The 14,097-nt window shown below is 39.2% G+C and overlaps 1 protein-coding gene across 1 annotated transcript in view; it reads right to left on the bottom strand.

The window, feature by feature from the left end:
* SMC6 (structural maintenance of chromosomes 6) overlaps positions 1 to 13,794 on the bottom strand; it is a 60,475-nt gene extending 46,681 nt beyond the window's left edge. Inside the window, exons 1-5 of the mRNA XM_079721521.1 lie at positions 13,654 to 13,794; positions 10,901 to 11,018; positions 8,763 to 8,868; positions 3,149 to 3,285; positions 2,439 to 2,500 (exon numbers count right to left, since the gene is read on the bottom strand). Of these exons, the coding sequence (XP_079577647.1) occupies positions 2,439 to 2,500; positions 3,149 to 3,285; positions 8,763 to 8,868; positions 10,901 to 11,018; positions 13,654 to 13,791 (561 nt within the window). The 5' untranslated portion in view covers positions 13,792 to 13,794. The remainder of the gene's footprint in view (positions 1 to 2,438; positions 2,501 to 3,148; positions 3,286 to 8,762; positions 8,869 to 10,900; positions 11,019 to 13,653) is intronic.
* Between the last annotated feature and the right edge of the window lie 303 nt (positions 13,795 to 14,097).

The raw sequence follows: 14,097 nt of genomic DNA, 5'->3' as shown, positions 1-14,097 counted from the left end.
AAAAAAATTTTTTTTAATTCAACTTGTTTCAAAAAGATTCAAGTTCATTTCTCATTTATATCTTTGGTGTTAATAACAAAGTAATTTATATGTTAGAAAATAATCTTGTTTATAAGGTATAGAACATGAAGAACCACTATAAAGGAAAAAAATGCTTAACTCCTTCATTTTACCATCTGTAAAATACTGATTGTACTTTATTTAGCATACCACTGGTGAAAACCTTCCTGTTAAGCAAGATTTGGGGTCTCATCTTCTAAGATGATAAAAAACATTTATGCAGTTATAAAGAAACCTCTACATATCACCTTTTTCTCATTATATAGGTAGACCAGACGCTGACTGCCACGTATTTTTTTTAACAAGGTCTGTGTGGTATCTTAATTTCACACAGTATCTGACTTCTGAAAACTAAGACATAATGCACTAGCTTTAATGACAGACATTTTATCACCAGCTTTGGATTAACAGCTTCACCAAAGTTCATATTCTTTTTTCTACATCCTCTGAAATGGGGTTCCTAGTTTCTATACTACTCCAGAGATTATTTAAAAATCTGGCAGCTTTACCCATCAAGACCCTGGAGTAAGCAAAAGGCAAGCACACACAGGTAAACTTCAGAGAAAAAGTAAGAAGAGGCACAGGGGACAAATATAATTAGGTACTTAAAGACATTAAACACTCTCCTTCCTCCTGGTAATTCTAGGCCAGCACTGTCCAATGGAAATATAATGCAAACCACACATATAATTAAGTTTTCTAGTAGCTACATGAAAAAGCTAGAAAGAGACAGGTGAAATTAATTTTAGTATATTTTTAATCTAATATATCTAAAATATTATCATTTTAACATGTAATCAGTAGGAAAACTGAGTTATTCCTTTGCATTAAGTCTTCAACCTCCAGTGTGTACTTTATACTAGAGCACATCTCCATTTGGACTACCCACATTTTGAGGGCTCAATATCCATCACACGTGGTTAGTGGTTACTCAGTAAGTATAGCTCTAGACCTTTCGTATTTTGATCAATGAACTTGAACCTTTAGTTAACTGAATTGTACAAGAAGAGGACTAATGGAGTTATAACAATCTTTAAATATTTCAAAAGAAAAGAAACGTATTTTATATTCCCCAAGGAAGTGGGAGCTTAGAGAAACTGACTTTATTCTTTTCCCATTAACAACAACTTTCTAATAAATATAGCCACCTACAGACGGAATCAGCAGCCTCAGGCAGAGGTCATTTCCCCACTACTACCCACTCAAGTACCCGCTGAAGGAACATCTGGTGGAGACTGTGCACAGGGTAAGCATGCAGTGTGATACTACACTGGATGCCCTTCGAGACTTTCCCAACACCTGTGAGTCCATACGCTCTAACTTTTGGTTTTCCTGATTTTGCTTAACAAATTGACCTGTGTTCTAGTCTCAAATTTATTTGCTGTATCTGCTTTTCTCCAGATTTTACTAATTATTTTTCTGAACCTGTGCTGCCCAGTATGCAAGCTACTAGCCACATGCAGCATTTGACACTTAAGTAAAATACAATAAAACATTTGATTTCTCAGTCACACATTTCAGGTGCTCAAGGAGCTAGTGGCCACCCCATCGGACACCATAATACAGAATATTTGTACCATTACAGAAAGTTTTTCTGGACAACTTGTTCTAAACCAAACTGGGAAAGAGACCCATACTCATAATTATTCTTTTTCCTTGGTGACTACCCTTGGTGTTCGTAATCCTGGAATAAGGTAGGGTGATACTGGATAGAGCATTAGAATGAAAAGGGATGTCTGGATCCCAAGGCAGGCTCAACCAGTACCCGTGCCTAGACAACTGTAAGTACAAGTTTACTTTTGCTGGCTCCCAGTTTCTCACCTACAAAATAAAGGGTCCAGATTAGATGACCTCCAAAGACAATTCCAGTGCTAATGTTATAGGACTCTATGAGCCCCATTTCCAATTATTCAGTCAAAGTATCTTAGCAGAATGGACTCAAGTCTTGTCTCCTATAGGTATGATGAAATAACTCCAAAATACATAGAGAGACGCTTTCTTTATATGGCTAGAGTAAACTTCCTTTCTACAAAAATTTAGCAACTGAGTTTAGGAAACTATGATGCTATTCTGACTTGGAAAGCAGAAAGCAAAGAAACTTTATAACATAAATTTTATTAACATAATTTTTGGCACATACTAGTATAGACAAGATATTCTTGTGTGTTCTGTCAAATTAAAGACGTTATATTATATATTGAAGGTTCTTGTTGAATTAGGAAGCCTTAAGGAACTTCACTAACCATAGTTAAATATATTTGTCCTGTGGTCAATTTACTTATATGAGGCCATTTAAATTCTTTCCACACCACAAATGAAACCACACAAAAAAGTAACCAGTTGTATTTATTAATCTGAAACGCAAACTTAGCAATTACCTGTATGTTAAAATGATCGAGAATTCCAATCAGTTCTTCTTTCCTAGTGGAAACCACGGCACCTAGTTACGAGAAACACAAAATGACCAGACTGTTTCTAGGGCAATAGTATGTTTTTTAAAATGAGCAATTATTTATAAACATAAATGTTAACTAGTTTTCCTGATGTCATCAAGAAAGGTACCACTGCACATACACACATTTGAATGAACTGGGGTGACACACTTGTTATGACACAAGTATGCAGGAGGCAGAAGCACACAAATGCAGTGGCAGGTGCTTCTCTTCTTCCTGTAGCTAAACAATTCCTTTTCCTTCTCATCTGTCTCTTTAGTAACTCTCCACACCCACCTCCTCTTCCTTTATGTCTTTTTCTACCTTTAGCTAACTTTCTCTTTCCACATGTGATAGAAACTATGGGGGTGAAAGGAAGTCTGCAAGTGAGATCAAAATGACTTATCACAGCTTGTTTCAAACAGACCCAAATTCTGCTAATCATGCTTTTGCTGTAGAATGCCCTGTGGTAAAACAACTATGTACGGATATATACGTGTGTGTATACATATATGCAACCAACCAATCCTCTTGCAAGAAAGCAGTTTCAAGAGATGAGAAGTGTCCTCTCAATGATACCAGCACAATCACTTAACTCTTTTTAACTGGATGTTTACTAATACTTTATATGAAATAAAGAGAAATTCATAGCAAACCTGTTTCACTTTTCAGTTTATAAGATCGACTTCCATCCATGCTGATGTGCTGTTGCACAATTATAGAGTCACCGTACACACTGGCTCTATAGGCATCATCCCCTCTGTTCCTTAATGTTATTGAGATATCTGCTGAGCTAAAGCAATAAGGTTAAGCTAAGTCACATGACGGTACAGGGCAATTACAACACTAGGTAACCATAATTTTAAAAACCTCCAAGAAATTTGGCTAATTCATTTGAAAAGCAGCTTTATACAAGCAGTTGATGGCTGACAGGCTACTACAGAATAATGTTAAAGATACCAAGCAACGAAGTTGAGAAGAAGAGAAACTTTATAAAAAATAATTGACTATTTTATCCACAACAGAAATACATTTGCACAAAATCCATTTAAGTTTTGGTTGTTTCACATAATGTAGATAAGTTACACATTTTCCCAACCGCTATGTATAATCAATATTACACTGCCTGACTATGCTAAATTATATGATAAAGCATCATCCTGACAGCAGGCCTCTAAGAAAAATGCAGTAAGAATTAAAGTGAAGTTATATATTTTCTAAGAAAATTAGGATCAAGGGAAACAACTTCAATTCTTCTATTACTTGGCAATAAAAAAAAAAGCTTAGTATTTGATATCAAGAGATGTAAACTAAATCTCAAAGCTTCTTAAAGTTTTATTGGTATTACAAAATAAACATTTTTAAAGTTTTAAAGACGTCTGAAGCATTTATAGCCATGTATATTTTAACATATTACGGGGGGGGGGGGGAGAATCCATCTTTATTTTTCTACTCTAACCTCTGTTCAAATAAGACTTTGTAGAAAAATTTTAAAAAAATTAATGAAGGGCATTAATAAATACGTACTTATAATTTCCTTAAACATAAAACCAGATAATACTTTCTCCGGTTAATATAAATATCTGCCCAAAATGCTAAAGTCCTTTAACGCAAAATTGCTTTAATTGGTGATTAAATGATATATTTAACAGAATAAACTTGTTTTCATCAGTTTGGAGTAATCATACCCCAAAATTGTTCCTATTTGCAGGAAATGTAGGTAAAAATACTCAAGATGAATTTCACTGTAAACTTACACTTGGTAGACACCCTGAAGGGTGCTCAGCTCTTGCGCCCCTGTACTTCTGTGCAAGTGCCCTCATAGAAAGATGGATTAGCAACCATTATCAGCCCCATCCCTCCCTCCACAGATTGGGCTAAATATAGAAAGTGAATGCTAACTGTGCCACGTTCCCTTCTTTAAAAATTCAAATTAAGAAAAACTAGTAAAATCCAAGTAAGGTCTGTAGTTTAGTGAATAATATTGTACCGGTGTTAACCGCGTAGCTCTGATAAAAGTACCTTAGTTGTTTAAGGTGTCAACATTAAGGGAAACTGGGTAAAGGCTGTAAGGAAACTGTACTATCTTTGCAATACTTATGTAAATCTAAAATTATTTCAAAACCACAAGTTTTTAAAACAAACTCAAATCAAGACACATCAGATGGAAAGGTGGTGATTCCTTGGAGATACAAAGTTCTGAGGCCTCTGGGACTAGAGAAACCAATTAGGGGCATTATATTCTGATGAACAAGTATAAAGCCTGCAGAGATGACAGAGAGAAGCAGGAGCACAGAGCAGATAAGCTCTCGGGAAACCACCTGGACAGACTGGCAGAGACACATAATCACAGATACCGGCTGTGAATCAGAGAACTCGAGAGCACTTCCTTCCACGCGCAGCCCCGCACACCAAGACAGTAAGACGTAAACGCCTGCCCACGAAGACACAGAGTACCAAAGCCCTGAAGAATAAGAAAGAGCACACACGCTCCAGAGGCAGTGAGAGGGAAACACACTCACCCACCTCCATGCCTGTCACAGGAGAGGGTGAGAGGAGGGCACAGCACAGAGGGCAGCCACTGAGGAGAGGCAGGGAGGCGGCGTGGCGGAAGAGCTGCAGCACACACCCGGCTAAGGAAGGGAGGGAGACAGGGGCCTGGAGACAAAGACACAAGGAAAGCCAGAGACACAGGAAAGAAAGACCTAGAGACCGAAGATCTTTGGTTCTGAGTCTCTCAGTCCTGGTCACTCATGAGATCCAATTACGCTGCCTCACTGAAGTTTCCAAGACATATATATCCCTGCATCTTTATGATAAATCTCCTCTTCTAAAGCTACCCTGAGTGGTTTGGGGGAGTGTGTGTTTTTAATCAGAAATACCTAATTAAGACAGATATGCTCCTGAAAAGTTGTAATCAATGAGATTTTTGAAAGCTCTCTGGGTTGATTCTAATGAACAGCCAAGGTTGAAAACTATTAACTAAAGTATATGATAGGGGAAGGGTAGCTGGCCTACAACATGGAGCAAACAATATTTATTGCATTAACTAGTATGATTACCTAGTATTAAGTGAATGTACCTCATGAAAACATTTTAAAAATAAAGTGACATCTCCCTTGATTAGCAAACATCTACTTTGTTATTTTCCTTCCTAGCTACTCCTTGCATTTGAAAGCTATCTTTAGTATTGTGAGAGCTTTGGAGGCACTGGTATCCTACTGCCATATGAATTTAGTAAATATAAGAGAGGCAAGTTATTTAAAAAATTAAAGGGCTTCCCTGGTGGCGCAGTGGTTGAGAGTCCGCCTGGCGATGCAGGGGACACGGGTTCGTGCCCCGATCCGGGAAGATCCCACATGCCGCGGAGAAGCTAGGCCCGTGAGCCATGGCCACTGAGCCTGCGAGTCCGGAGCCTGTGCTCCGCAACGGGAGAGGCCACAGCAGTGAGAGGCCCGCATACCCCCCAAAATAAATAAATAAATACAATAAAAAATTAAAGTTTACCAAAAAAAACCCTCACAACAACTGCTCAAAAAACCTATACAAGGAGACAGGGATAACCGAGCTGAGACTAACTGCTGTCTCCCCACCTACTAATGTGACTGCTGCTGAATTGGGGTCAACAGCCATAGAGCCCAGTGTGTGTAATTAAAGAGACCCTTTAGTGAGAAGAGAGACTGTCACCGAGAGTTCCTTCAGAATGACAACACACACAAGCAGCGCCACCATAAGGATGTGGCTGCTTTCTTGGCTCCAGGAGAACCTATCTGCACAGAGGTGACTGGTAGCATCAGGCACTGATGGGCACGAGGAGCAAGGAACAGGGGAAAAGTCATGTAAAAGCAGGATGCATCTGTTCCTTCTCTGGGTGGCCAGCTCATCTGCAGTAAGTTCTGTAACCTTGACCAATAAGTCAGGAACGTACAGCAGGAGCAGGAGCTTTTGTCCCCCCATAACCCACGCCCAACACCGCAGCTGAGGTGAAAACCAGGCCTGCGGCAAAGAGCCCAGTGCCACCAGGACTAGGATTAGGAAGGTCGAGGGAGGGAACAGTAAACTGAACCTGTTGACGAACCTGAATAGCTAGGGGTCTGAGACCTTGGTCAAGGGAGAATTCCATCACGGTCCCTGTACCACTCACTGCAAAGCCTCAGTGGATAATCAGAGGCTGGAGCGCCAAGGAAAGAGCCTCCAGGCACAGTCGTCTGGCTTCTCCTAACCATATTCGGCAAGCATCTCTAAGCGAGGAGTTGAAACCCTCTACAAAGGTAGCCCCGAGCCCAGGCGTCACAAATGGAGAGTGTACTGTTTCAGATGTGCGGGAGGGACACAGTCCTGAGGACGACCTCAAACCCCTGCCAGACTGAGAGACATTCCTCAGGAAAAACGGGATAGCCTCACAGATTTTAGATGCAGCATAGAACCGAAAAGCTCGATGAGCTGATTCTGTAAAAAAGTGATGACAGAATCAGACTGTAAAAGAAAAGAAATTTTATAGATACCAAATGTTTTAACTGAGGAAGGGGAGGACAAGAGGAATAGTAATGGGTTTGGAAAAGCTCATTTTAGCTATTTTTTTAGACGAGGTCAGTAAAAAGGAGGCTGAGCTCAGGTTAAAGCTTTGAACTGTTATTAACTGTTTAAAATATTTTAATGTTCCTGTCTACAGGCAGCTGTGTCCTTCAAAGTTGGTGATTTGTGTAAGCTAGCCTTTATCTTTCTTTCTTTTTTTAATGCTATTCCAAGGACACATCTCAGAAAGAAGTTTCTGCTTTGATCCAGCTACTTCCCATCTGGAAAAAACATTTAGAATCTTTAACTGAGACATAAAACACTTAATGGTGCAGGAAAAAAAATTTCTTCCTGAGGCTTCTATTTGAAAGATCAATGTGTTATCTAGCTAGGCAGACTAGGTAACTATTTGGACAACTAAGAAATGTAGAGTTCAGTATAATGAATTGAAGCAGAGTTGAGACCAGTACCTTAAAAGTGTTAAAATAACTAATTTTTGACTTCAGCCATAATTTTGTTTGGAGACTGTGGGAGAGAAGACCTTGCTGGGCTGGCGCCCAAGTAAGGTAAGGAGAGACAGAAAATAAGCTGGAGAATTGTTACTAAACAGTTCTTTTTCAAGGCCATACAGCACAGAAAATGATTTTTTCTGTATCTTTTCTTCCCTTCTCCTGAGTCAACTTGGAACCCTGGCTTAGGCTTAAGATTCCCAAGGTTTCTGACAGATACATAAAAAACCCGTAATCCTGACTCACATCCCGTCCGCGTTCTATTTTTTAGAAATAAAATGGACAATGGGGTAAGTTAAGTGGATACAACACTGAGCAGGAGGAAAGTCTGTTACATGAAGGGAAAAAAAAAAAAAAAGGTATCACTGTTAATTATCAAAGTTCCAGAAGTTCTGTGCACTGGGCGTGTGAAAGAGGAATGGGCAGCGGGAGCAGCGTGTCTCTGGGAGCTGGTATGATGGAGTCTGGGACGTGCAGCTGTCGGGAGAGACGAGGATCCCTCAGAGGTTTCTGAGGCAGAATTAAAAAGAATAAGGAGATCAGCCTGAAGAGAGTTTCCTAATGGGCAAAAGGTCACAAGTCTATGATGATGCGAACTGAGCAATTAATATATAGTTAGGTGATGGCAAACTATAACAGAAAGAAATACAAATGTAAAGCCACAGAGGGCTGTTATATGACCATTCACCAAGGGTCAAGATGGACCCCAAAGAGACTTGAGACTGTGGTCCTCAAGTCAAGCTCACTGGTGAACGCCCTGAGTAAAGGATATACAGTGAGAGACAGATGGAATACTTTTTTGAAATTCTTAGAGCTGGAGGCAGAAATTGTGTTTAGGGACACCTGGGCTGGTCACTAACTCTGCTTTAGCCCACATCATACCGACGTGGACTTGCTGAAGCTGGGTTTGGGTCAAGAGCCAGCAAAATCCCATATTTATAAATATTCCTTTAAACAGAAGTAGGCAGATTTATCACTGCTCGTTCTTCCAGAAAGGTAACAGAAACGAGTGTTAGTGGGCAGGCACATGGCACTAACTGACACAAGCATCCTGTCGGGAGAGGTGAACAGGCAACAGTGGGCTATGCTGGCAACAGGGGGCAAGAGAAAGGAATGAAAAGATATGATATCGCTGCTCCAGTTCCGGGAAGCCAATTCATTTCCTACCATGTCTACATGAATTGGGATTCTAAAGAAGCTGCTTCTTATTAAAGAACTGAAAAATACACGTAGAAAACACACTTACTTCTGTCCATCTTTCACAAAACCTTTCAAGGAAGATCCTCGGTTAGTAGCAACTGCTTTTCCACCAAGACCAACTATGAGAGCTGTGAGTACTGCACTCTTCCCACCTAAAGAAAGAGGTGTTGAAGAAATCACATTCATTAGAAGGAGAAAAGAGAAGTCTGACACCTACAATTTGATGTAAAAAAATTACTGAAATAAAGCATTGTACTTCAATCATAATTTTCTTCCAGTGCCAAAAACAAACAAAAAGTTGTACATATCATGAAATATTTAGCTGCTGCTATTAGAAAAAAATCAGTACATTTCAGGAATCTAATCTTTGCCACTAATAAGGAAATGGAAAAAATGGTTGATACCTTTCCAACCTAAAACTCTCATTGTGTCATCTTGGCCCATCAGCCTATTAAATGAACTTATCTTTCTAATTACCCATGTACATTTAACTCATCTAATTCTCCTTACATCCTAATTTAATTAAAATTTACTTTTTCCATAAATTCTCAGAAGCCAGAAACTATTTTTAACCTTGAATGCAAGCTCCAGAGGGACAGGACTGTTGTTTTTTATTCACTGCTTTATCTCCAATATTAGCCCATAATGGGCACTCACATATTTATTGAATGAATGAGCTTAAATATGAAAAAATGATCAGTCACATAGACAATGTTTTTATATAATATTTTGACAATTATTATTCCTAATTTGAATATTATTCATTTGTTAGCTCTTTGAAGAGCATACTTCTTTTTACCCTAACAGACATAAAATATCACAAGCTAAAATTCCAAAATCTTTAACAATTATGGTAACCATTTTCTCAACTCCACAATCAACCAAATTAATCAACTCTTATCAGCTCATCATCTTCCACAATATACTCCAAATTAACCAAAGTACACACTGGTTAGCCCAATTTTAGTTCCTGGAATGCCTTTCAAGTCCCTATCCTAACTCTCTCCTTTTTCTTCATTTCCAAATTCACTGCCTCCACCACTTGCATTATATTAATAACTTCGCTGTTTCAGGAGTGAAGATCTAACCCAGAACCAACCCACCAGTCTGTCTTTACTTCTTGTCCTGTTTGACTTCCCCGTAGCTCTGGTTCCTTTGTCTGTTCCCTCCTTCTGAAAATACTTTCCTCTTGACCGAACAGAGTAGGGAAAACAAAGAGCAACAACTAAACAGACTGTGGAGCTACCTGTACTAGTTTCATGTCCTAGCACGGCCACCAGTCGTGGACCCTGGCAAGCTCCTCTCCCTCTGTACTGGCTCAGCCAAGCAGTCAACACCTCACATCCGGCGGGGGTCTACTACAAAAGCTACCTAACTGGTCTAACTCCTACGTCTTCCCCCTTCTACTCTCTACAATGTGGCCAGTTTGTTTCACAAATCTTCACCATGTCACCTCTATACTCTAATAAAACTTTAACTGCCTCCCCACGGACTTGCGAACGAAATCCCCAAATATGTATCATGGCAGTCAATATCCTCCACAACATCACCTACAACTGATTCTCCAGTGTATGCTTCCGCCCCTCCCTACCATGTATGATATGATAAAACCCAAAACCCTATGAGACTGTTCACCTCCCTCCGTACACATCTGCTTCTACCCCTCCCAACCTTTGGTGATGAGGAATCTCTGCCCGGAACATCTCAGCTTCTTCTTCCCCAATAAGATCTAAGGCATCTTTCATTTTTATTCAAGTACCACCACAAATACCACCTCTTCTTAAAGCTTTCATTGGCCACAACCAGAAGGATTAGTTTCTTTCAAGTTTGGATTCCCAAGGCACTTTATGCACGCTCTTACAACATTTAATAGATATAAGACACAGGCCTGCCTCAGTTGCAATGAGGATAGCTTGCCTGCTCTTCTGTGGTATGAATTCCAAGGTACATAGATTATTCAGAAGAATAAGCAGGAAATGTTTATCCCTGTTGCATAATGAGCCTAAAGTTAACTCACTTCTTCAAGGGCAGACTGACAGGCAATCCTGAAAACATTCATGACCACAAATCAGAGGTCTAAAACTGAGATTTATCAGCACTAGTAGTCACCTATTTTAAAAAGTTAATGCATTCTGATCTCAACGTACTGTTCAAAGTCGAATAAGAAGGAGGCAAAGCACTTACTTCCATTATTGCCAACAACGAAGTTGACATTAGAACCAAATTTAAAGGGTCCAAGCATCGAATGACACATGAAGTTTCTGAGCTGAATACTCTCAATTATTCCAACTTCTGCTGCTGTCTATTAATTTAAAAAACGAGAGAAAACAATCAAATTCACTCACTACTATCAACTAATCATTTGCTAGAAGAGAAAGATTAGCAGTGCTACCAATGAAAAAAGTTAAAGAAAGTATAATGTTTTTGTGTGTGTGTGGTACGCGGGCCGCTCACTGTTGTGGCCTCTCCCATTGCAGAGCACAGGCTCCGGACGCGCAGGCTCAGCGGCCATGGCTCACTAGGCCCAGCCGCTCCGCGGCATGTGGGATCTTCCCGGACCGGGGCACGAACCCATGTCCCCTGCATCGGCGGGTGGACTCTCAACCACTGCGCCACCAGGGAAGCCCAGAAAGTATAATTTTAAATGTTAACTTTAATCAATGAGTAAATGATATTAAATGGAGACCTTATATGATTAACCACTCATTCTGAAGTCCTTATAGGATCTAATAAGTGTATCAAGGTTTCTTAATACGGACAATACCAACATTTGAGTCAGATCATTTTTTGTTGGAGAGAGGCTGTCCTGTGCATTGTGGGATGTTTAACAGCATCCCTAGCTGCTACCCACCAGATGCCAGTAGCACTCTCCCCCCACCCTAGTTGTGACAACCGAAAATATATTCAGACACTGCTAAATGTCCCCCACTACGGGGAGGATATGTAATTATAATTCTCATATTGCGAATATATGTCATAATTAAATTAGAGAAGGTTTATAAATGTTCGGCACACAGTGGTCAGACCTCATAGTTAAAAATATGAAAATAAATCAAACATATTTTACCAAACCTTCCAAATTATTTTAAAGAACACTTAACGTCTCCAGCCTTTTTAGTCATTTATTTAAAAAATCCCTGGCTCTCTTCTGCTAGACACCAGCTTATTAAAAAGCAGAAAACATTTACATCCTTGTATGAGCAGAATACTGGAAATCGTGGTTGAAGACTTTTTAAAAATACATTTTATTTTGATCTAATTGAAGACAGATGCAGTTGTAAGAAATAATACAGAGATCCTGTGAATCCTTTACCCAGTTTCTGCCCAAGGTCACATCTCGAAAACTACAGTACAATATCACAATCAGCATACTCATATTGATCCAGTGACAATACAGAAGATTTCCATCACAAGTATCCTTCATGTTGTACTTTTAGAGCCCCATCCACATCCCACCCAATCCACCCCCTCCTTAACCCCTGGCCCAATTATCTGTTCTCCAATTTCTGAAACACTGTCATTTCAAGATGTTATATTAGTGGAATCACACAGAATGTAAGCTTTTGAGACTGGCTTTTCTTTCACTCAGCATAATTATCCATTTTTGCCTGTATCAGTACTTCACTGCTTTCTATTGCTAAGTAGTATCTCAGGGTATAGATGTACCTCAGCAGGTTTAACTACTCACTCACTGTGTGACATCTGGATTGTCAGGTTTTGGCTATTACGAATGCAGCTGCTAGGAATATTCATGTACAGATTTTTGTGTGAAGATCAATCTTCTTTTCTCTGTGACAGATGCTGGGTTATATGATAGAGTTGCATGTGAAGTTTCTTAGAGAAACTACCCAACTATTTCCCAGAGTGACTATATCATTTTACATTCCCACCACTGAATGATCCAGCATCTCTGCATCTTTGCCAGCATATGGTGTTGTCACTTTTGAAAAACTTCTGGCCATTCTGGTGGGTGTGCGGTGATATCTCGTCGTGGTCTTAACTTGCATCTCCCTGATGACAAATTATGCTGAACATCATGTCATGTGCTTATTTGCATCTGTATATCCTCTTCTTCCGTGAAATGTCTCTTTATGTCTTCTGCCCATTCTCAAATTGGATTATTTGCTTTTAACTGCTGAATTTTGAGAGTTCTTTATACAAACAAGATATTAGAACTTTGTTGGATATGTGATTTGCAAATATTCTCCTGGCTTGACTTTCCATCCTTATAACAGGGTCTTTTGCAGAAGAAAAGTTTTTAATTTTGATGAGGTCCAATTTATCAATTTTTCATTTAATGGCTTGTACATTTGATGTTAAGTCTAAGAATTGTTCCTGAATGCTAACCTGAACCTGAACCTGAACCTGAACATTTGGTACAATTCTCCAATCAAACCTGGAACTGAAGATATCTTTTTTGGGAGTTTTTAAATGATGAATTAAATTTCCTTTATAGTTACAGAGTGATTAAAATGATCTATTTCATATTGAATGAATTGTGGTAGTTTGTGCTTTTCGAGGAACTGGTCCACTCTATCTAAGCTGTGAATCTATGTGTGTAGAGTTGTTAACAGTATTCCCTTATTATCCTTCTGATGTTTGCAGAGTCTGTGGTCATATCCTCTGTTTCATTCCTGATACCAGTAATTTGTGCCTTCTCTCTTTTCTCCCCTTTGTCAATCTTAGTAGAGGTTTGTCAATTTTATTGATCTTTCCAAAGAACCAGCTCCTTGTTTCACTGTTTTCTCTAGTAGTTTTTTCTAATCATTAACATAAACTTCAAAATTAGTGAGATGATTTTATCTCAGCTTTTTAAATTCATATTACTTTTCCTCTGCAGAGACCCAGCTCCTGATACTGAATTAAGAATATGACATATAAACCAGACATGAGAAACATGCAAATCAAAAGACATAATATTGTAATTTTGCACTCACCAAAGGAGAGGTACCATTAGTGAAAGAAACTGTACATTCATCTTCGTCACCATCTTTATCAAAATCATCCAGCTCTTCATGTCTTGGTCTTTTGGCATTTCCAGGAGAGAAGAAATTTCCTTCCTTTCTTTTGGCCATCAGGTCTAAACAAATATTAGTGACAATGAAGAAAATCATGTATAGCATCCATAAGATTGTTCCATATACATTAAAAAACTTAACAAAATAAGACAGACAAAGCTTAAGCTTTAGTACTATATCCATTCATTTTTACTTAGGAAAAGTAGAACTATCATCTGCATGGAGGGAGGGGGCCGTGAGCCAAAAAACGCAGGTGGTCACTAGAGGCTGGAAAGGCAAGGACACAGATAAGTCAAGAACCTCCAGAAAGGAATGCAGTCCTACTGCTCCCTTGATTTTCGTCCAGGCAGACATGTCAGACTT

Source organism: Hyperoodon ampullatus (genome assembly GCF_949752795.1).
Source record: "Hyperoodon ampullatus genome assembly, chromosome: 15".
NCBI classification, from domain to species: domain Eukaryota; kingdom Metazoa; phylum Chordata; class Mammalia; order Artiodactyla; family Ziphiidae; genus Hyperoodon; species Hyperoodon ampullatus.
This window is presented reverse-complemented; position numbering and strand designations above follow the sequence as displayed.